The following is a 24,419-nucleotide window of genomic DNA, read 5'->3' as shown; positions in this document are numbered from 1 at the left end:
TGCTACAAAGGCAAATAAAATAATGGGATGCATTAAAAGAGGCATAGATGCTCATGAGGAGAACATAATTTTACCTCTATACAAGTTACTAGTTCGACCACACTTAGAATACTGTGTACAGTTATGGTCTCCGGTGTATAAGAAAGACATAGCTGAACTAGAGCGGGTGCACAGAAGAGCGACCAAGGTTATTAGAGGACTGGGGGGTCTGCAATACCAAGATAGATTATTACACTTGGGGCTATTTAGCTTGGAAAAATGAAGGCTAAGGGGTGATCTTATTTTAATGTATAAATATATGAGGGGACAGTACAAAGACCTTTCTGATGATCTTTTTAATCATAGACCTGAGACAGGGACAAGGGGGCATCCTCTACGTCTGGATGAAAGAAGGTTTAAGCATAATAACAGACACGGATTCTTTACTGTAAGAGCAGTGAGACTATGGAACTCTCTGCCGTATGAGGTTGTAATGAGTGATTCATTACTAAAATTTAAGAGGGGACTGGATGCCTTTCTTGAAAAGTATAATGTTACAGGTTATATATACTAGATTCCTTGATAGGGCGTTGATCCAGGGAACTAGTCTGATTGCCGTATGTGGAGTCGGGACGGAATTTTTTTCCCCAACGTGGAGCTTACTCTTTGCCACATGGGTTTTTTTTTTGCCTTCCTCTGGATCAACATGTTAGGGCATGTTAGGTTAGGCTATGGATTGAACTACATGGACTTAAAGTCTTCCTTCAACCTTAATAACTATGTTATTATGTTACTATGCTACCTTCTGCTTGCACCACAAATGCTCAGTAGGGTTTAGATCTGGAGACATGCTTGGCCAGTCCAGCACCTTTACCCTCAATTTCTTTATCAAGGCAGTGGTCATCTTGGAGGTGTGTTTGGGGTCGATACGTTGGATACTGCCTCGTGACCAAGTTTCCAAAGGGAGTGGATCAAGCTCTGCTTCAGTATGTAACAGTACATGTTAGCATTCATGGTTCCCTCAATGACCTGTAGCTCCCCACTGCCGGAAGCACTCATGCAGCCCTAAACCATGAAATTCCCACCACCATGCTTGACTGTAGGCAAGACACACTTGTCTTTGTACTCATCCCCTGGTTGCAGCCACATACGTTTGACCCCATCTGAACCAAATAAATTTATCTTGGTCTCATCAGACCACAGGACATGGTTCCAGTAATCCATGTCCTTACTCTGCTTGTCTTCAGCAAAGTGTTTGAGTACATTATCTTTATAAGAGGCTTCCTTCTGGGACAACAGCCATGCAGACCAATGTGATGCAGCGTGCAGCACACGGTCTGAGCGCTGACAGGAGGACCCCAGACAACAGTTAGAAATGATAGCCAATTAGCAGGATAACCCCTATATAAAGGAGAGGTTCTGCAGGTGGTGACCACAGACCATTTCTCTGTTCTCATCCTTTTTGGCTATTGTTTTGGTCACTTTTGAATTTTGTTCTCACCCCTAGAGGTACTGTACAGTAACATGGGGTGGTGTATACAACTCCCAGAGATTGCTCAGGTAGTGCACCTCATCCAAGATGGCACATCAGTGAGAGCTGTGGCAAGAAGGGAAACTGTGTCTGTCAGCACAGTGTCCAGAGCATGGAGCAGATATCAGGAGACAGGCCAGTACACCAGGAGACATGGAGGGGGCCATAGGAGGACAACAACCCAGCAGCAGGACCGCTACCTCCTTCTTTAAGCACGGAGGAACAGGAGGAGCAGTGCCAGAATCCTGCAAAATGACCTCCAGCAGGCCACTGACATCCATTTGTCTGCTGAAACTATCAGAAACAGACTGTCATGACGGACGCTGTTCAGACCAGGTCGTTCGACAGACAGCGGTAATTACGCTTTTGACCACTATTTGCTCATTGGCGTCGGCTAGATTTTATCTAGCTGTTCCGGGGTTAATTTACCTGATCCTCGGATTGGAAGCTGGGCCATGCCCATTGCCTTTAAATAGTTCTCCTGATCATTGGGCGTCGCCGATTATAGCTTCTGTCTTGTGCGTTGTTATCTCGGTCTGGAGTGGAGAGCTGGTTGTTGGAGATTCGTTGCTGGTGGTGTATTTTCCTTAGTCTTATTTACTCCTTCCTATATTTGTATTTATTTTGCCCTGCACATTTACAGTGTATTCCTGAGTGACTGCGGCGTGGTGTATATTTTCCTTTATCCTTGTCTGTGCTAACTGTGGGTATTGGTGTATTACCTCTTCACTGGGTGGTGGGCGGAGGTTTCAGCCTAGGGCTGAAACAGGAGACAGGGTGAGGTTCGAGGCCTGGACATGCACACCATCAGTGTAAACTCCAGGTAGAGGGTCAGTCAGGATTTCCCTAGTCTGAGGGAAATTGCAGGGGCCTGGGTTATTAGCTCTCGCTCACCTAGTTCCCCCGTGACATTATAATCGGCTCAACAACAAAAAAGAAAAAAAAAAGGGGTTTCGTTTTTTTTTCTTTTGTCATGGATCCCATGACTTCCATAACCCGCCAGTTGGAGGCGCTGTCCCTACAGGTCACTGAGTTGAGGGGGGCAGTTCAGCAACAGGGACTAGCAGTATCTAATGTGCAAGCTGGAGTGACAGGAAGAGTTGCTGAGCCTAAATTCCCTTTGCCTGAAAAATTTGCTGGGGAACGCAGTAAATTTGTTTCTTTTCGTGAAGCTTGCAAACTATATTTCCGTATGCGCCCGATCTCCTCGGGTAATGAGGCTCAGCGTGTGGGCCTGGTGTTGTCATTGTTAAGCGGGGATCCCCAAGCATGGGCGTTTTCTTTGCCATCTGATTCTGCTGCATTTGACTCTGTGGAGAGTTTTTTTTCCTCTCTTGGGAAAATCTATGATGAACCTGACAGAATGGCTCTAGCAGAATCTAAGATACGCACTATTCGCCAGGGGGAGCGAGTTGCAGAGGATTACTGTTCTGAATTTTGTCGCTGGGCGATCGATACACAATGGAATGATCCAGCATTGCGGAGTCAGTTTATTCATGGGGTTTCTGGAAGGGTTAAAAAAGCTCTTCTGATGTACGAGACTCCTGCTTCTCTAGATTCCTCTATGAGTCTGGTTGTCCGCATTGATCGCCGTTTGCGTCAGGGGGAGCATGAGACACCGCCTATGGGAGAGGGTTTAGGTTCACATGAGGTTGCTGCAGGTGAGCCCACGGAGCCTATGCAAATCGCAGGGGTGTCACATGTGAAGCGTCGAGCCCCTGAGCTCAGGAAGCAGGGAGCCTGTTTTTACTGTGGTAAAACTGGTCATTTTATTAACATCTGTCCTCTGCTGTCTAAGAAAAACGCAACGGCGGAAAACTTCTAAGCTCAGAGGGTGTGGAGGAGACCAATCTGAGCTTATGTATATCCTCCATGGTGGTTTCTCAATGCATGCTCCCTGCTAAGATTTTTATCGCTGGCAGTGAGCTTCCAATTACTGTTTTTGTGGATAGTGGTTCAGCCACAAATCTCATTGAATGAGGAGTTTGCGCGCACAGCAGGTTTTAGGATTGAAAAACTGTCTCATCCAATCCGCGTGGTCACCATCAATGCTGCTCCTCTCTCTCAGGGGGAGATTACTGAATTTGTGTCTGAGGTGAAACTCCACATTGGGGTTCTACATTCCGAGTGGGTTACATGTAAGGTGCTCAGGAATCTTCCTGCTCAGGTGGTTTTGGGTTTTCCTTGGTTGTCCATGCACAACCCGGTAATTGACTGGAAAACTCAGGACATAATTCAGTGGAGCGAGTTCTGCCAGGAAAATTGCCTGGCCACATGTGTGACTGCGGTGACTTCAAGCGTTCCGGAGTCACTTCTGGATTTTGTGGATGTGTTCTCTGAAAAGGGTTGTTCAGAGTTGCCGCCACATCGTCCCTATGACTGTTCTATCAGGTTTAAACCAGGGGCCAAGTTGCCTAAAGCAAGGACGTTTAACATCTCCGGTCCGGAGAGACAAGCGTTAAAAGATTATATTGCTGAAAGCTTGAGCAAAGGGCACATCAGGCCGTCATCCTCGCCGGTGGCAGCAGGGTTCTTCTTCGTGAAGAAGAAAGATGGCGGATTACGCCCGTGTTTGGATTTCAGGGAGTTGAACCAGATTACGGTTCGTGATCCATACCCGATGCCACTGATACCAGATTTGTTCAACCAGGTGGCGGGTGCTAAGTGGTTTACCAAGCTTGACCTCAGGGGGGCGTACAACCTCATAAGAGTCCGTCAAGGTGATGAGTGGAAGACGGCTTTTAATACCCCTGAGGGTCATTTTGAAAATTTGGTGATGCCTTTTGAGTTGACTAACGCACCTGCAGTGTTCCAACATTTCATCAATGATGTATTCTCGCATGTTTTGGGGAAATTCGTTATCGTGTACCTAGATGACATCCTCATATATTCTTGCGACCGTGATGCTCATTTAAATCATGTCAGGCAGGTGTTACAGCTTCTCAGAGAGAATAAGCTGTATGCTAAACTTGAGAAATGTGTATTTTCTGTTCAAGAGTTGCCTTTCTTGGGTTATATTGTGTCTGCTTCTGGTTTTAAAATGGACGCCGCTAAGGTGCAAGCGGTGCTGCATTGGGAACGTCCTGATAACCTGAAAGCACTTCAGCGGTTCCTTGGGTTTTCTAACTACTATAGGAAATTTATCAAGGATTTTTCCATCATTGCTAAACCACTAACTGACATGACTAAAAAGGGTACCAATTTCTCCGTTTGGCCTGAGGCTGCTGTGCGCGCATTTGAATTTCTTAAGAACAGTTTTGTTTCAGCCCCCATTCTTGTGCAGCCAGACGTATCAAAACCCTTTGTTGTGGAAGTCGATGCGTCTGAGGTTGGTGTGGGGGCGGTACTATCTCAAGGCTCATCTTTGAGTGGTTTGCGTCCGTGCGCCTATTTCTCCAAGAAACTGTCGTCCGCCGAACGTAACTACGATATCGGCAACAGGGAGTTGTTGGCAATCAAGTTGGCCTTAGAGGAATGGCGACACTTCTTGGAGGGGTCGGTACATCAGGTTACTGTTATTACCGATCATAAGAATCTGCTGTATTTGGAGTCAGCCAAGCGTCTCTCCCCCAGGCAGGCTCGCTGGGCATTGTTTTTCACGCGGTTCAATTTTGTTGTCACTTACAGACCGGGGTCTAAAAACACTAAGGCGGATGCTCTGTCCAGGTGTTTTCCGGGGGGTGAACCTCGGGAAGATCCAGTACCCATCCTCCAAAAGGGTGTTGTGGTTTCGGCTCTCACTACCGAGGTTGAGCCTGAGATTGCCGAGGCTCAGGAGGAGGTACCATCTGAGCTTCCCATCAACAAATCTTTTGTACCGCTTCATCTCCGCTTAAAGGTTTTGGCGGAGCATCATGATGCTGTCCTGGCTGGCCACCCAGGGGTTAGAGGTACCTTGGAGTTGGTGTCTCGTCGGTTTTGGTGGCCCAAGATCCGACAGGACGTGGTCTCATACGTGTCAGCTTGCACCACGTGCGCTAGGGCTAAGACGCCCCGCTCCTGTCCTGTTGGCACACTACTTCCTCTTGAAGTACCTAGTAAGCCATGGACGGAAATCTCCATGGATTTCATCACTGATTTGCCCTCATCAGCTGGGAACACGGTCATCTTGGTGATTGTTGATCGGTTTTCTAAAATGTCGCACTTTGTGTCTTTGCCTTCGTTGCCTAACGCTAAGACTCTGGCTCAGGTATTTGTGCAGGAGGTGGTCAGACTTCATGGGGTTCCATCTGACATCGTGTCTGATAGGGGGTCTCAGTTTGTGGCAAAATTTTGGAAAGCATTTTGCTCACGGCTGGGGATCAAGTTGTCTCATTCTTCGGCGTTCCATCCTCAGTCAAATGGTCAGACTGAGCGTGTGAACCAAAATTTGGAACAGTACCTACGCTGCTTTGTCTCTGATAACCAGGAGGAGTGATCTACTTTTCTTCCTTTGGCTGAGTTTGCCATCAATAATCACCGCCAGGAGTCGTCTGGGGAGTTTCCGTTTTTTTGTGTTTACGGGCTACATCCTCAATTTTGTACCTTGAGTCAGAGGGGCTCTTCCGGCGTTCCGGAGGAGGATCAGTTAGGAGCACAATTGTCATCAGTCTGGAGGAGAGTTAAACAGCGCCTGTTGAGTGTGGGTGCTAGGTACAAACGTGTGGCTGACAGTAGGCGTGTGCCAGGTCCGGACCTGAGTGTGGATGACTGGGTGTGGTTATCCATAAAAAACATAAGACTCAAAATACCGTCCCTTAAATTGGGTCCACGGTTTATTGGTCCATTTAGGGTCACCGCCGTCATTAACCCAGTAGCGTACCGATTGGAGCTCCCTAGGGTGTATAAGATACACAACGTGTTCCACAGGTCTCTTCTAAAGAAGGTGGTGGGTTCTGTGGATGCGGCGCCTATGCCACCTCCAGTATTGGTGGATGGTAATTTGGAGTTTGAAGTCTCCAAGGTGGTTGACTCTCGTGTAGTGCGTCACACTTTACAGTACTTGGTACACTGGCGTGGTTATGGGCCTGAGGAGAGGTCCTGGGTACCAGCCTCAGATATTCATGCGGATCGGCTGGTCAGGTTTTTTCATCGTCGCCATCCAGACAAGCCGGGTCCTATAAGCCGTGAGGGCCCTGGGGTCCCTCGTAGAAGGCGGGGTACTGTCATGTCGGACGCTGTTCAGACCAGGTCGTTCGACAGACAGCGGTAATTACGCTTTTGACCACTATTTGCTCACTGGCGTCGGCTAGATTTTATCTAGCTGTTCCGGGGTTAATTTACCTGATCCTCGGATTGGAAGCTGGGCCATGCCCATTGCCTTTAAATAGTTCTCCTGATCATTGGGCGTCGCCGATTATAGCTTCTGTCTTGTGCGGTGTTATCTCGGTCTGGAGTGGAGAGCTGGTTGTTGGAGATTCGTTGCTGGTGGTGTATTTTCCTTAGTCTTATTTACTCCTTCCTATATTTGTATTTATTTTGCCCTGCACATTTATAGTGTATTCCTGAGTGACTGCGGCGTGGTGTATATTTTCCTTTATCCTTGTCTGTGCTAACTGTGGGTATTGGTGTGTTACCTCTTCACTGGGTGGTGGGCAAAGGTTTCAGCCTAGGGTTGAAACAGGAGACAGGGTGAGGTTCGAGGCCTGGACATGCACACCATCAGTGTAAACTCCAGGTAGAGGGTCAGTCAGGATTTCCCTAGTCTGAGGGAAATTGCAGGGGCCCGGGTTATTAGCTTTCGCTCACCTAGTTCCCCCGTGACACAGACTCCATAAGGGTGGTATGAGGGTCCAACGCTCATAAGTGGGTGTTGTGCTTGCAGCTCAACACTGTGCAGGGTGATTTGACCAGTTTGGCAAAGCCCTCTTTGTACTAGCCAGAGGTACCCTGACTGTCATTAGGTACCTGAATAAAATCCTCAGACTCATTGTGAGACTATATGCAGATGCAGGTGGCCCTGGGTTGCTTCTGATGCATGACAATGCTAGGCCTCAAGTGGCTGAAGTGTGTCAGCAGTTCTTGCATGATTAAGACATTGATGCTATGGACTGGCCTGCCCTTTCCCTGGACTGAATCCAATCAAGCACATCTGGGACATTATGTCTCGTTCCATCCATCAATGACACGTTGCACCACAGACTGTGCAGGAGTAGACTGATGCTTTAATCCAGGTCTGGGAGGAGATCCCTCAGAACATCCGCCACTTCATCAGGACCATGCCTAGGCATTGTAGGGAGGTCATACAGGCACATGGAGGCCACAAACACTACTGAGCACTACTGAGCGTCATTTCCCTGTCTTGAGGCATTTCCATTGAATTTGGATCAACCTGTAATTAGATTTTTCACTTTGATTTTGAATATCATTCCAAATCCAGACCTCCATAGGATATTAATTTTGATTTACATTGATCATTTTTATGTTTTATTGTTGTTAACGCATTCCACTATATAATGAATAAAGATTCGCTACTGGAATATTCCACTCAGATTTCATTCTAAGATGTGGTATTTTAGTGTTCCCTTTATTCCCTTTATTATTATATGCCATAATAATACTGCCATAAACAATATAATAAACTCATATACACCAGAAAAATAACTGGTGAAATACCGAGGCTAAGACAGAAATAGATAAAATAGATATTTTTATTAACAAAGAAAATATAAAATCTCACATAAAACAAGACAAGGGAGTTTCCCAAAATACGAAATGACTGATGGTCACACACATGCAGGAATCAAATAATCATAGGAGTACACAGATTCAAAAAAAGGTATACAGGTAAGTCATATATTGCCCATTTGGATAAAGTGCATCATGCAAAAAAATATATTACTATCATTACAAATAGGGCAAGGCAAAACGAATTTACCAACTACAAGGGACTATCTTGAACCAGGATGTTATATTTACGTATATATAAACACTAGGTGTGTCCTAACCTGATATATATAAATAAAGTGCATAGTACTGTGCAAATATGCTTCTTGACTATATGGAGTAGCAGCAATAGTAACCGGCATTATATAAAAAGTGCTCCGTGCTGTACAAAAAATGCATATTGCAAACAGACCAGCAATCAAAAAGGACTAGGATCTAAAGTGCAATAAAAGATAACTGTACCCCAGCATGTGAATGTTATTACTTACATAAGAGAGACCATCAGTGACCCCGACAGCGCCGTTTCGCCATATTGGCTTCCTCAAATGGCTTCAACATCCTGGTTCAAGATAGTCCCTTGTAGTTGGTAAATTCGTTTTGCCTTGCCCTATTTGTAATGATAGTAATATATTTTTTTGCATGATGCACTTTATCCAAATGGGCAATATATGACTTACCTGTATACCTTTTTTTGAATCTGTGTACTCCTATGGTTATTTGATTCCTGCATGTGTGTGACCATCAGTCATTTCGTATTTTGGGAAACTCCCTTGTCTTGTTTTATGTGAGATTTTATATTTTCTTTGTTAATAAAAATATCTATTTTATCTATTTCTGTCTTAGCCTCGGTATTTCACCAGTTATTTTTCTGGTGTATATGAGTTTATTATATTGATTGGAGGTGGCTGTTCCACTATTGGACCCTTTTTTGGTAATGCCATAAACAATATGCAGTATCCAAAAGTTGCCTACTAACAGCACTCATGCAATGCTGCAATTCAGGTCCCATATAATACCAACTTAAATGGGTTTGCCACTACTTTTTTATTGATGGCTTATCCTTAGGATAGGCCACCGATCAGGAACAGAAGTTTTCAGATGCTGGCGGAACACAGCAGCCTCTTCATTTCGATAGTGGCCGTGTTCAGGCACTCCCTATTGAAATGAATAAGGTTTGGATCTGTAGTACCCAGACATGGCTACTATAGTTTGGATGGAGCTGCTGTGTTTCAGCAGCATCTAAGAACTTTTGGCCGCTGTAACAGCTGATTGGCAGGAGTGCCAGGTGTCACAACCCCACTGATTAGATATCGATGGCCTATCCCAAGAAAAGACCATCAATAAAAAAGTAGTGACCAACCTCCTTTAATAAAACTGTAGGATGCTCGTGGTAATTTGCTAGTCTGTTTGCCTACTGCAGTGCATGGAATAATGAAATATTTTCTGCATCTCTGCATTATGGGTGTCCAAACCATAAGTCCTTGAAAGAAATGGAAGTCTTGGACAATTGCCCAGTTTGCTGCTTATAAAAAAATCAGCTCGAATAGAGGTCACAGATCTGCAATCTCTTTTGCGGAAACTTCTTAGTTTTTAAGCTTTTAACATATAATTCTAGACTAGGCCACAGCAATAATGGCACTGACTTTACAACTCTCCATGGTTTTCTCACCCACGATGTACAAAGAAGAAGGAAATGTAAACTTCCGATATGAAAACCTCAAGACTGTGTAGTTTAATGAAGCAGGCACTGGCAGACAGAAATATATCCCCTGTACCAGACACATTGATGCCAAGTAGTCTGTTCGTTTTGTGGTTTAGTATTTTGACTCAGAAACTCCACACAGCCATTTCTCAAAAAAGGGAAATACTAATCGATATGTTGGTAGCGTTCAACTCTTGTACAAAAACACCATACAGGGGCAGCATGGTTTAGATAATGTAATGTAAATAGATGTAAACCATTGAATAACAATGGTAACTATAAAAAAAACCTCTGTCCTAATGTCCCAAATCCTCATGGGCGCAGTCCAGCCAGCCACAAAATAGACCCAAACTGTGTCTAAAGAGAGCACTAATCACTATGATTTATCAGTTTCCAATTTTTCCTGATTCTCTAAAAGTGTCAAGCATACATAAAATCATCTAATATTGCTTGCCAGCCATTAAGATTTACAAAATATCGACTCAGTCAATTAATTTTAAATTGTTTTAATAATATGGGAAGTGTGGACAATGATTGCCCTAATCAGATTGATTGGAAGTGAGGGATGTTAGTGCTAAAATCAGTGGAAAGTTGGTGGTCAGAATTTTGGTGATACTTTGTATTGAGTTTCAAGCATTCTGACGCCTCACCACCAACTGAGCTGCCGCCTCACCACCACCCGAGCTGCTGCCTCACCACCACCTGAGCTGCCGCCTCACCACCACCAGAGCTGCCGCCTCACCACCACAGGAGCCGCCACCTCACCACCACCAGAGCTGCCGCACCCCCGGCCTTCTGTCTCTTCCCCATTACCCCGTAGAATGTAAGTCCGCAAGGACAGGGTCCTCTCCCCTCTGTACCAGTCTGTCATTGTAAATTTGTTTACTGTAAACGATATCTATAACCCTGTATGTAACCCCTTTCTCATGTACAGCACCATGGAATTAATGGTGCTATATAAATAAATAATAATAATAATAGGGTATTTGTATTTGTAGCATTACCTAAAAATAACGACCTGCACATTCTAGTTTTGTCTCGCGATATGTTACTAACTACAATGCCTTTAATAGGCAGAATGAATATTGTAGGTTTCCTTGTGTGCTACCACAATGTCTAAAATTAAGCAGTTATATGGATTTTTCTAGACATTTGCCATAGTGATAAACCCTGTCATCAATTATGTCAAAATCGATTCTAAAGTTTTATGCACACGACTATATAACGGATCTATGTATAGATCTGTATTATAGAAGTTAAAGTGTAGAAATCTTGTACTATAATAATAATAATAATAATAATAATAATAATAATTTATTAGAGAAATTTGCTTCTTTCTACTAGTGGATTGATCAAGAGGAGTCTGTCATAGAAGAAAAATCTGTTTTCAGTGAATATAAACTTTTCCATTACTGAGCTGATAGATGACAGTGCTCTCTCTATGGAGAACTGTAACACTTGTTTCCTGAGAACTTGCAGCAGAATGTCTGTGTCTGCATTCAGGAAATCCCTTCTCAATAGAATTTTAAAAACATCAGCTGCCATCTCTTATCTCAGTAATGGGAAAATCTGTCTTCATTGAATGCAATTTTTATGGCTTTTACCCATGAACCAAGACTGTAAGATAAGTCCAGGAGGAGAAATAATCAAATTTCTTTGATAAGATATAGTGCAAAGTTTTTTTTGTTAATGTGAATTTTTTATTTTTAAAATAAAAATTAAAACAGCGGATACTCTTTAACCCCTTCACGACATCCACCGTGGCGCCACTGCAGGTGTATTCCTGTAAACTACCGTACATGTACGGCACAACGGTCGCGTCAGCTCACTTGCAGAGTCTGAGCAATTATTGTCGGATGTCAGCTATATATTACAGCTGGCACACTGCAGAAACGCCCACAATTGGTGCTAGCGCCGATCGCGGGAGTTTAACCCCTCTGATGCCGCTGTCAATAGTTTGGAGAGGGAGATACTTCTCTGCTCCGATTGGCACAACACGATTGCAATCATGTTGTGCCAATGGGCTCCAAGGTAACCGAAAGATGACCACAGAATCATCCAGGTACGGCGGCCTGTAAGTTCCTGCTTAGAGCAGGAAACAGGGAAAAAAAAGTAGAAATAAAGTTTTTAAAAACTATAAAAATATTTTTTAAAAATCACAAAACAAAGAACAAAAAAATGAAAAAACTATTATATCAATAAATACATATATTTATGTAAAAACAAAAATAAGCAAAGAACACATATTGGTCCGAAATGACCCAATCTATAAAACTATCCCACTAGTTAACCCTTTTAGTGAACATTGCAAAAGAAATAAGTAAAAAATGTGTCAAAAAACAATGCTTTTTCATCATACTGTTGAACAAAAAGTGAAATAAAATGCGATCAAAAAGTTGAATGTAAATAAAAATGGTATAACTGAAAATGTAATTTTGTACTGCGAAAAACAAGCCATCACACAATTCCATCAGTGAAAAAATAAAAAAGCTATAGTGCTCAGAATATAGCAATCCAAAAACAAATATTTTTCCTAAAAATAGTTTTTATTGTCACATTTGTTGTGCACTCTACGCTGAGTGCTTACACCTGGGTTTCTGTGTAAATCTCTGAAATACGTGATTTAGACGGAACCCCCGGGGAAAAATTCCATATAATGAGGCAGATGGAGGCACTGTGGACGCTGTCTGGCCTATAATCCAGCAGTGTCCATTTTTTTAAGTGTCCATAAAAGCATAGTCGGACACAGTATTCTGCACCTCTGAAAAAAGGATACAACTGAACAGAAGCCACAGAGTCCAGAGGAACTCTGCTGCTTCATTATAGCGAATGCATCCTTCAAAGATTTCATATGAATCACGTCATTTGGAGATTTAGATGGAAACCCCTATGAAAGTGCTCAGGGTAGAGTGCAGGATAAATGTGATCCTAAATGTTATGGAAAATGTTTCCAATAAAAGCTGCAACTCAATTCCCAAAGAAAGCAAGCCCCCACTTAGTTCCGTCATTTGCTAAAGTAAAATATAGTGGGTTTCCAAGTTACTGGTAACACAAAGGCTCTGGAAAAGGCAAATGGCTCCCCTCAAAAGAAACCCAGAGAATTCTGCATTCTTAAATCCAAATGCCCCCTACCTTCTGAGCCCAGTGTGCCTAAACAATATTTAGTGTCCACATGTTTGTCAGTACTGTAATGATGAGAGCCCACTTAATTTACGGGGTGCATGTCTCCAGAAGTACGAGCTTGGCACAATGTACGGGCACTACAATGTATTGGGCACTGCAACATACTGGGCACTGCACTGGCAGATTTGCTATTTTCACTCAGCAACATCTATTGTTACTTGTTTCTGGAAGACTCCAGTGGAGTCAAAATCATCACTACATGTAAAGATAAATTCCTAAAGTGGTGTAGTTTCCAAACTGAGTCACTTGAGGGGTGATTCTGCTGTTCTGGAACTTTGGGGGTCTGTATTTGGAGTCCACAAACTATTCTAGAAAATCTGTGCTCCAAGAGTCATATAGTGCCCCTTCCCTCCTGGGTCTCTCTGTGGTTAAGCAGTACTGTACAGACACATATTGCTACGTTTAGCAGAAATTGTGGGATACATTTTGGAGCAATTTTTACTAATAGCCCCCTGTGAAAAATGTAAAATCTGGGGCTAAATCTAAGTTTTTGTGGTAATGTAATTATTTTTTCTTCACCACCCAATGGTATAAGGTTCTGTTACACACCTGTGGTGTCAATATGATCACTGCACCCTTAGATCAATTCAATGAGGGGTGTTATATGTAAAAAGGGGTTATTTATGGAAGGGTTCCGCTGTTCTGGTACCTCAGGGCCTCTGCAAATGTGACATGGTAGCCACACACCATAACAGCAAAATCTGCACTATAATATTGCGCTCCTTCCCTTCGGAGCTTTGTATTGTGCCTCAAAAATAGTTTTTGAGCACATATGGGGTATCGGTGCGCACACAAGAAATTGCGCAAGAAATTGTACAGTTTGTTTGCTTTTGTTTACCATTGTGAAAATGAAACATTTGGGGCTAAAGCAACATTTTTGTTGAAAAAAATGTCATTTTTTAATTTTTACGGCTCAAGGTTATAAAATTCTGTGAAGTACCTGCGGGTTCAAGGTGCTCACCACACCTCTAGATAAATTCTTTGAGGGGTGTAGATTCCAAAATGGGGTTACTTGTGGTTAGTTTCCACTGTTTAGGCACATCATGGGTTCTGCAAATTCAACATGTTAACCACAGACCAAAAACATCATGCCTTCTTTTCGGAGCTTAGCAGCGTGCCAAAACAATTGTTTTCCACCACACATTGGGAATCAGCGTACGCAGGAGAAATTGGGCAACAAAGTTTGGTGTCCATTTTCTCCTGCTACCATCGTGATATTGAAAAATTTGGGGCTGATGCAACATTTTTGTGGTAAAAATCTTAATTTTCATTTTCACAGCTCAATGTTACAAAATTCTGTGAAACTCCTGTTAGTTCAGGGTGCTCTGCACACCTCTAGATAAATTCCTTGAGGAGTGTAGTTTCCAAAATGGGGTCACTTGTGGGGGTTTCCACTGTTCAGGCACATTAGGGGCTCTGCAAATGTGACATTGTGTCTGCTATCTGTTCCAGCAAAATTTGCTCTCCAAAAGTTAAATGGTCCTCCTTCCCTTCCAAGCCCTGCCATGCACCCAAACAGTTTATCACCACATATGGGGAATCAGCACACTCAGGAAAAATTGCACAACATTTTTTGGGGTCCATGTTCTCCTGTTACCTTGGTAAAAATGAAACATTTGGAGCTAAAGCATTATTTTTGTGTGAAAATGTTATATTTTCATTTTTTCCTTCCACATTGCTTTAATTCCTGTCAAGCAGCTAAAATTAGAAATTGCTGATATACTATTAACCCTTCTAACTTCCTAACAAAAGTAAATATGCTTAAAAAATTAAGCTGATGTAAAGTAGACATATGGTAAATGTTATTTATTATTTATTTTTTGTGATATAACTCTCTGGTTTAAGGGCATAAAAATTGAAAGTTTGAAAATTGCAAAATACTTTTACGAATAGACACCAAAAAATTGACCACTACCATAAAGTACAATGTGTCACGAATAGTGATGAGCGAATATACTCGTTACTCGAGATTTCCAGAGCATGCTCGGGTGTCCTCCGAGTATTTTTTAGTGCTCGGAGATTTAGTTTTTCTTGCCGCAGCTGAATGATTTACATCTGTTAGCCAGTATAAGTACATGTGGGGTTTGCCTGGTTGCTAGGGAATTTCCAAACTAAATTTCCAAGCACTAAAAAATACTCGGAGGGCCCCTGAGCATGCTCGAGAAATCTCGAGTAACGAGTATATTCGCTCATCACTAGTCACAAACAAACAGTCTCAGAATCACTGGGATATGTTGACTTTTTACAGAGTTATTAGCTCATAAAGTGACACTGGTCAGAATTAAAATTTTGGCTTGGTTAGGAAGGTGAAAACAGGCTGGAGGCTGAAAGGGGTTGAGGCTTTCTTTGAGCCCATACAGAACACACGTTACATGCACAAACTCTGAGGTTGTTTCCTATGAACCTGTATATTATAGATTTATTTTCTAATAGAAGTAGACATATGTAGTGCATAAAGCAACCATTGTTAAATAATAAAAGTGACCTTATATCAGTGGAGGGGTTTAGACAGTTAAGGAATGTGCAAATTTTTTGTCCTGGTTTTATACTTGTTTTCTGATTTTTATACCATGAAGTTAATTGAAATAAGACATACTAACAGCATATTTCATTCATTTCACCCTGCACAGCGGCTGCAGATCAGTCACATAGTCCATCAAACATATGACATAGTAAAACAGGCACAATGTAAGATACCTGTGAGCAGCAATTCTGGCTCTTACATGTTAATAAATCATGGGGGGTTATACCAGTAGACATGCAATCCTGTGATGTTACTGCCTGGGAGGTAATTGGAGGCACTGACCTTAGCCGAGCACCACACACAGCTGGGATGGGACTTGATGCAGTCGGAGCAGGACAAGGTGTGTTTACAGATGTCTGTAACAGGAAAATAGACCGGGTTATGATAATCATTATCATTATTAGACCATTCTGTATATTAGTAACCTACATTTCATGTCTAGATGGTCATATACATTATTATATAGCGTGCAAATTCTCCAACTGACAACTGATTTAGGCCGAATTGAGACATTTATAAAACATGGTTCGAGTACAAACGATGATGTCCGGACCGGCCGCAGGTCTCCTGACACGAAAGCAAAAACATTTATTAGTCTGTGACTTTGGATCAGGCAATCCTTGAACAGTCAGTACTTGGACACTATTTCATAGATGTCTGAGCTCTGCTTTAAATGGAATTTGCCAGCTGGTTTTTGCCATGGATAGTCTTATGAAGTAAGGACAGAGACCCCGATTCTAGCAATGTACAGTTATATGAAAAAGTTTGGGCGCCCCTATTAATCTTAAGCTTAATGTTTTATAAAAATTGTTTTTTTTGCAACAGCTATTTCAGTTTCATATATCTAATAACTGTTGGACAAAGTAATGTTTCTGCCTTGAAGTGAGGTTTATTGTGCTAACAGAAAATGTGCAATCTGCATTCAAACAAAATTTGACAGGTGCATAAGTATGGGCACCCTTATCATTTTCTTGTTTTAAATACTCCTACCTACTTTTTACTGACTTACTAAAGCACTTTTTGGGTTTTGTAACCTCATTGAGCTTTGAACTTCATAGCTAGGTGTATGCAATCATGAGAAAAGCTACTTAAAGTGGCCACTTGCAAGCTGTTCTCCTGTTTGAATCTCCTCTGAAGAGTGGCATCATGGGCTCCTCAAAACAACTGTCAAATGATCTGAAAACAAAGATTATTCAACATAGTTGTTCAGGGGAAGGATACAAAAAGCTGTCTAAGAGATTTAACCTGTCAATTTCCACTGTGAGGAACATAGTAAGGAAATGGAAGAACACAGGTACAGTTCTTGTTAAGGCCAGAAGTGGCAGGCCAAGAAAAACATCAGAAAGGCAGAGAAGAAGAATGGTGAGATCAGTCAAGGACAATCCTCAGACCACCTCCAGAGAGCTGCAGCATCAACTTGCTGCAGATGGTGTCACTGTGCGTCAGTCAACTATACAACGCACTTTGCACAAGGAGAAGCTGTATGGGGGAGTGATGCGAAAGAAGACGTTTCTGCAAGCACGCCACAAACAGAGTCGGCTGAGGTATGCAAAAGCACATTTGGAGAAGCCAATTTCTTTTTGGAAGAAGGTCCTGTGGACTGATGAAACCAAGATTGAGTTGTTTGGTCAGACAAAAAGGCGTTATGTGTTATGATCCTTAGTGGTTGAGGATCACAAATTACTCCAGCTAAGTAACATACATATAGGACAAGCTCTAGGGAGGTGGCAACTGGACTGACCGCAAATCTGAACCTATCCAAACACACTAGAAGTAGCCGGTGAACGTGTCTAAAAATCCTAGACGTCTCGAGCCAGCCTGAGGAACTAACTACCCCTAGAGAGAAAGAAAGACCTCTCTTGCCTCCAGAGAAATAATCCCCAAAGAAATAGAAGCCCCCAACATATAATAACGGTGAGGTAAGAGGAAGGCACATACACAGGGGTGAAAACAGATTTAGCAAATGAGGCCCACTAATACTAGATAGCAGAAAATAGTAAAGGGGTCTGTGCGGTCAGTAAAAAACCCTTACAAAAAATCCACACTGAGATTTCAAGAACCCCCGCACCAACTAACGGTGTGGGGGGGAGAAACTCAGTCCCCTAGAGCAACCAGCAAGCGAGGAAATCACATTTTAGCGAGCTGGACTAAAAACATAATAAATGCTGATAATCAAAAAATGATCAAACAAAAACTTAGCTTGTCTTGGAGAGACTGGGAGCAAGGTAGTCACAAGGAATCTGAAGAGCACTGAATACATTGAGAGCAGGCAAGGAACTGAGTATCCAGGTGAACTAAATAGGAAACCAACCAAGGATAACGAACCAGCTGATGCTGCCAACCTGCAGAAAGACAACACTACACAGTACCGCTTGTGACCACTAGAGGGAGCCCCAAAACAGAGTTCACAACAGTACCCCCCCCTTGAGGAGGGGTCACCAAACCCTCATCAAGACCCCCAGGGCGATCAGGACGAGCCGCGTGGAAGGCACAAACCAAATCGGCCGCATGAACATCAGAGGCGACAACCCAGGAATTATCCTCCTGACCATAGCCCTTCCACTTCACCAAATACTGAAGCCTCCGTCTAGAGATACGAGAATCCAAAATCTTCTCCACCACGAACTCCAATTCGCCCTCGACCAGCACCGGAGCAGGAGGCCCAACAGAAGGAACCACAGGTACCACATACCTCCGCAACAAGGACCTATGGAACACATTATGAATGGCAAACGATGCTGGGAGATCCAAACGAAAAGACACCGGGTTAAGGATTTCCAAGATCTTATAAGGACCGATGAAGCGAGGCTTGAATTTAGGAGAGGAGACCTTCATAGGAACATACCGAGAAGACAGCCACACCAAATCCCCAACACGAAGTCGGGGACCCACACCGCGGCGGCGGTTGGCAAAGCGCTGAGCCTTCTCTTGTGACAACCTCAAATTGTCCACCACATGGTTCCAAATCTGCTGCAACCTATCCACCACAGAATCCACCCCAGGACAGTCAGAAGGCTCAACCTGACCCGAGGAAAAACGAGGATGGAAACCAGAATTGCAGAAAAAAGGCGAAACCAAAGTAGCAGAACTAGCCCGATTATTAAGGGCAAACTCGGCCAATGGCAAAAAAGTCACCCAATCATCCTGTTCAGCAGAAACAAAACATCTCAAATAAGTTTCCAACGTCTGATTAGTTCGCTCGGTTTGGCCATTAGTCTGAGGATGGAAGGCCAACGAAAAAGACAAATCAATGCCCATCTTAGCACAAAAAGTCCGCCAAAACCTGGACACAAACTGGGATCCTCTATCAGACACAATATTTTCAGGAATGCCGTGTAAGCGAACCACATTCTGAAAAAATAGAGGAACCAAATCGGAGGAAGAAGGCAACTTAGGCAAGGGCACCAAATGGACCATCTTGGAAAAACGATCACACACCACCCAGATGACAGACATTTTCTGAGATACCGGAAGATTCGAAATAAAATCCATGGAAATGTGCGTCCAAGGCCTTTTCGGAATAGGCAAAGGCAAAAGCAAACCGCTGGCACGAGAACAGCAAGGCTTAGCCCGAGCACAAATCCCACAAGACTGCACAAAGGAACGAACATCCCGCGACAAGGAAGGCCACCAGAAGGACCTAGCCACCAAATCTCTGGTACCAAAAATCCCAGGATGACCCGCCAACACCGAAGAATGAACCTCGGAAATAACTCTGCTGGTCCATCTATCCGGGACAAACAGTCTCTCTGGTGGACAACGGTCAGGTCTATCCGCCTGAAATTTCTGCAGCGCTCGTCGCAAATCTGGGGAAATGGCAGACAAAATCACTCCCTCTCTGAGAATACCAGCCGGCTCAGAAACTCCCGGAGAGTCAGGCACAAAACTCCTAGAAAGTGCATCAGCTTTCACGTTCTTCGAACCAGGCAGATATGAGACCACGAAGTTGAAACGGGAGAAAAACAACGACCAACGAGCCTGTCTAGGATTCAGGCGCTTGGCAGATTCAAGGTAAATCAGATTTTTGTGATCAGTCAAGACCACCACACGATGTTTAGCTCCTTCGAGCCAATGTCGCCACTCCTCAAATGCCCACTTCATAGCCAACAACTCCCGATTACCAACATCATAATTCCGCTCGGCAGGCGAAAACTTTCTTGAAAAGAAAGCACATGGTTTCATCACAGAGCCATCAGAGCTTCTCTGCGACAAAACAGCCCCTGCTCCAATCTCAGAAGCATCAACCTCGACCTGGAAGGGGAGAGAGACATCTGGCTGACATAAGACTGGAGCTGAAGAAAACCGGTGCTTCAGCTCCCGAAAGGCCTCCACGGCCGCAGGAGACCAATTAGTCACATCAGAACCCTTCTTGGTCAAATCCGTCAAAGGTTTAACCACGCTAGAAAAATTAGCGATGAAACAACGGTAAAAATTAGCAAAACCCAAGAACTTCTGAAGACTCTTAACAGACGTGGGCTGAGTCCAGTCATGAATAGCCTGGACCTTGACTGGGTCCATCTCCACAGTAGAAGGAGAAAAAATAAAACCCAAAAAGGAGACCTTCTGTACTCCGAAGAGGCATTTTGAGCCCTTCACAAATAAAGCATTAGCACGCAGGACCTGAAACACCATCCTGACCTGCTTCACATGGGACTCCCAATCATCAGAAAAGACCAAAATGTCATCCAGATAAACAATCATAAATTTATCCAGATATTCTCGGAAGATGTCATGCATGAAAGACTGAAACACAGAAGGAGCATTAGAGAGTCCAAAAGGCATCACCAAGTACTCAAAATGGCCTTCAGGCGTATTAAATGCTGTTTTCCATTCATCTCCCTGCTTAATGCGCACAAGGTTATACGCACCACGGAGATCTATCTTGGTGAACCAACTGGCACCCTTAATCCGAGCAAACAAATCAGACAATAGTGGTAAAGGATACTGAAATTTGACTGTGATTTTATTCAGAAGACGATAATCTATACAAGGTCTCAATGAACCGTCCTTCTTAACCACAAAAAAAAATCCTGCACCAAGAGGGGAAGAGGATGGGCGAATATGTCCCTTCTCCAAAGACTCCTTTATATAACTCCGCATCGCGGCATGCTCTGGTATAGACAGATTAAAAAGTCGTCCCTTAGAGAATTTACTACCAGGAATTAAATTTATAGCACAGTCACAATCCCTATGAGGGGGCAGGGCACTGGACCTGGGTTCATCAAATACATCCTGGTAGTCAGACAAAAACTCAGGGACCTCAGAAGGAGTGGAAGAAGCAATAGACACCAACGGAACATCGCCATGAATTCCCTGACAACCCCAACTTGACACAGACATAGCTTTCCAATCTAAAACTGGATTATGAGCCTGCAGCCATGGCAGACCCAAAACGACAACATCATGCAAATTATGCAGAACAAGAAAGCGAATCACCTCCTGATGTACGGGAGTCATGCACATGGTCATTTGCGTCCAATACTGAGGCCTATTCTCAGCCAATGGCGTAGCATCAATTCCCCTCAGAGGAATAGGAAATTCCAAAGGCTCCAGAACAAAACCACAGCGCCTGGCAAACGACAAATCCATCAGATTCAGGGCAGCACCCGAATCCACAAAAGCCATAACCGGGTAGGATGACAAAGAACAAGTAACAAAGTAACAGACAAAATAAACTTAGGCTGCATAGTACCAATGGTGACAGGTTTAGCGATTTTTTTTAAGCGTTTAGAGCATGCTGAGATAACATGAGTAGAATCACCACAGTAAAAGCACAACCCATTTTGACGTCTATGACTTTGTCGCTCAATTCTGGTCAGAGTTCGGTCACATTGCATAGACTCAGGTCTCTGTTCAGAAAATACCGCCAAAGGATGAGCAGATTTGCACTCCCGCAAATGCCGATCAATCTGAATGGCTAAAGCCATAGAATCACTCAGACTTGTAGGGGTGGGAAACCATAACATTCTTAACGGCCTCAGAAAGACCTTCTCTGAAATTTGCAGCCAAGGCACACTCATTCCATTGAGTAAGCACCGACCATTTCCGAAATTTTTGACAATACACCTCTGCTTCATCCTGACCTTGAGAGATAGCCAGCAACGCTTTTTCTGCCTGATTCTCAAGATTAGGCTCCTCATAAAGCAGTCCAAGAGCCAGAAAAAATGCATCTACATTAAGCAATGCAGGATCTCCTGGCGCCAGAGAGAAAGCCCAATCTTGAGGGTCGCCACGCAAGAAGGAGATAACAATTTTAACTTGCTGAGCGGAATCACCAGAGGAACGAGGTCTCAGAGATAGAAATAACTTACGATTATTCTTAAAGTTTAGAAACCTAGATCTATCACCAGAAAACAATTCAGGAATGGGTATCTTTGGTTCTGACATAGGGCTATGAATAACAAAATCCTGAATACTTTGCACCCGTGCAGTCAGATGATCCACACTAGAAGTCAGAGTCTGAAAATTCATGTCTGCAGCTGAGCTCAAAACCACCCAGAGTTCAAGGGGATGAAAGAAGCTAAACAAACTGCAGCAAAGGAAAAGCGGGAGGAAAAAAAAAAAATGTACTCAGGTCTTCTTTTTATCCCACTTCTGCGATGCATTAAACACTTTTGAGGCCTGCTCTACTGTTATGATCCTTAGTGGTTCAGGATCACAAATTACTCCAGCTAAGTAACATACATAGGACAAGCTCTAGGGAGGTGGCAACTGGACTGACCACAAATCTGAACCTATCCAAACACACTAGAAGTAGCCGGTGAACGTGTCTAAAAATTTTAGACATCTCGAGCCAGCCTGAGGAACTAACTACCCCTAGAGAGAAAGAAAGACCTCTCTTGCCTCCAGAGAAATAATCCCCAAAGAAATAGAAGCCCCCAACATATAATAACGGTGAGGTAAGAGGAAGGCACATACACAGGGGTGAAAACAGATTTAGCAAATGAGGCCCACTAATACTAGATAGCAGAAAATAGTAAAGGGGTCTGTGCGGTCAGTAAAAAACCCTTACAAAAAATCCACACTGAGATTTCAAGAACCCGCGTACCAACTAACGGTGTGGGGGGGAGAAACTCAGTCCCCTAGAGCAACCAGCAAGCGAGGAAATCACATTTTAGCGAGCTGGACTAAAAACATAATAAATGCTGATAATCAAAAAATGATCAAACAAAAACTTAGCTTGTCTTGGAGAGACTGGGAGCAAGGTAGTCACAAGGAATCTGAAGAGCACTGAATACATTGAGAGCAGGCAAGGAACTGAGTATCCAGGTGAACTAAATAGGAAACCAACCAAGGATAACGAACCAGCTGATGCTGCCAACCTGCAGAAAGACAACACTACACAGTACCGTTTGTGACCACTAGAGGGAGCCGAAAAACAGAGTTCACAACAGTTATGCATGGCGGCAAAAAAAACACAGCATTCTAAGAGAAACACTTGCAACCCACAGTAAAATTTGGTGGAGGTTCCATCATGCTTTGGGGCTGTGTGGCCAATGCCGGCACCGGGAATCTTGTTAAAGTTGAGGGACGCATGGATTCCTCTCAGTATCAGCATATTCTTGACAACAATGTTCATGAATCAGTGACAAAGTTGAAGTTACGCAGGGGATGGATCATTCAGCAAGACAATGATCCAAAACACCACTCCAAATCTACTCAGGCATTCATGCAGAGGAACAAATACACTGTTCTGGAATGGCCATCCTAGTCCCCAGACCTGAATATCATTGAACATCTGTGGGATCATTTGAAGAGGGCTGTCCATTCTCGGCGACCATCAAACTTAACTGAACTGGAATTGTTTTGTAAAGAGGAATGGTCAAAAATACCTTCATCCAGGATCCAGGAACTCATTAAAAGCTACAGGAAGCGACTAGAGGCTGTTATTTTTGCAAAAGGAGGATCTACTAAATATTAATGTCACTTTTCTGGTGAGGTGCCCATACTTATGCAGCTGTCAAATTTTGTTTGAATGCAGATAGCACATTTTCTGTTAGTACAATAAACCTCATTTCAAGGCAGAAACATTACTGTGTCCAACAGTTATTAGATATATGAAACTGAAATAGCTGTTGCAAAAAAAACAATTTTTATAAAACATTAAGCTTAAGATTAATAGGGGTGCCCAAACTTTTTCATGTAACTGTATCACTTAGTTTACTGGGTGCAGCAGTTGTGATAGAGTCACAGTTTTCCCTGCTGCAGATCTAGCAGAGCTCAGTTATCGAGCTGTGTATAATCCGCCCACACCACATCTTTCTGTGTACTTTGTATAGTGACAGAGAGCAGCTAATCAGTCCTGGGGGTGTGGTTGAATCAGGAAGCCAGTTGTCCTGTAGTGATAATCTTTTGCTAATAAAACACTGATTGTATTGAAACAACAACCCAGTAAGTGACACATCCCTGTAATCAGGGTCTCTGCTCCTATATTATGGTGCTCTTAGATTACTTAGCAAAACTTGGTGACAGATTCCATATAAGCCTCATTTAGATGTCTGTTTTTTCACGCATATGTTCTATATGTTTTTTTCCATGGATAGAATACAGATCCATTATAGTCTATAGGGCTGTAAAAAAACAAAACAAATTGACACTTATCTCTTGATCAAAGTAATTAATCAAACTTGAAAATGCAAGTCTGTGGGTTCATAAAAGACTTGGATAGCACTCTGATGGCATCCTAGTTGTATCCTGGCACTGTCAGCTTTGCATTTTCATTTGCTAGGTGAAACTTTGGAAACCTCCATCAGTTTATTTACATATGAGAAAATTTGATGAAACGCTGATGACAAAAACTGACTCACTGACTAAACACTGATGAAATTCTAATCTGACACTCTGATGAAAATCCG

General features: G+C 43.1%; 1 protein-coding gene across 1 annotated transcript in view; it reads right to left on the bottom strand.

Moving 5' to 3' along the window:
* ITGB7 (integrin subunit beta 7) overlaps positions 1–24,419 on the bottom strand; it is a 186,001-nt gene that overhangs the window by 61,229 nt on the left and 100,353 nt on the right. Inside the window, exon 3 of the mRNA XM_077298022.1 lies at positions 15,847–15,920. Coding sequence (XP_077154137.1) covers positions 15,847–15,920 — 74 coding nt within the window. The remainder of the gene's footprint in view (positions 1–15,846; positions 15,921–24,419) is intronic.

This window comes from Ranitomeya variabilis, chromosome 3, assembly GCF_051348905.1.
Source record: "Ranitomeya variabilis isolate aRanVar5 chromosome 3, aRanVar5.hap1, whole genome shotgun sequence".
Taxonomy (NCBI): Eukaryota; Metazoa; Chordata; class Amphibia; order Anura; family Dendrobatidae; genus Ranitomeya; species Ranitomeya variabilis.
Note: the sequence above shows the minus strand (reverse complement) of the source record. Positions and strands in the feature narration are given on the sequence as shown.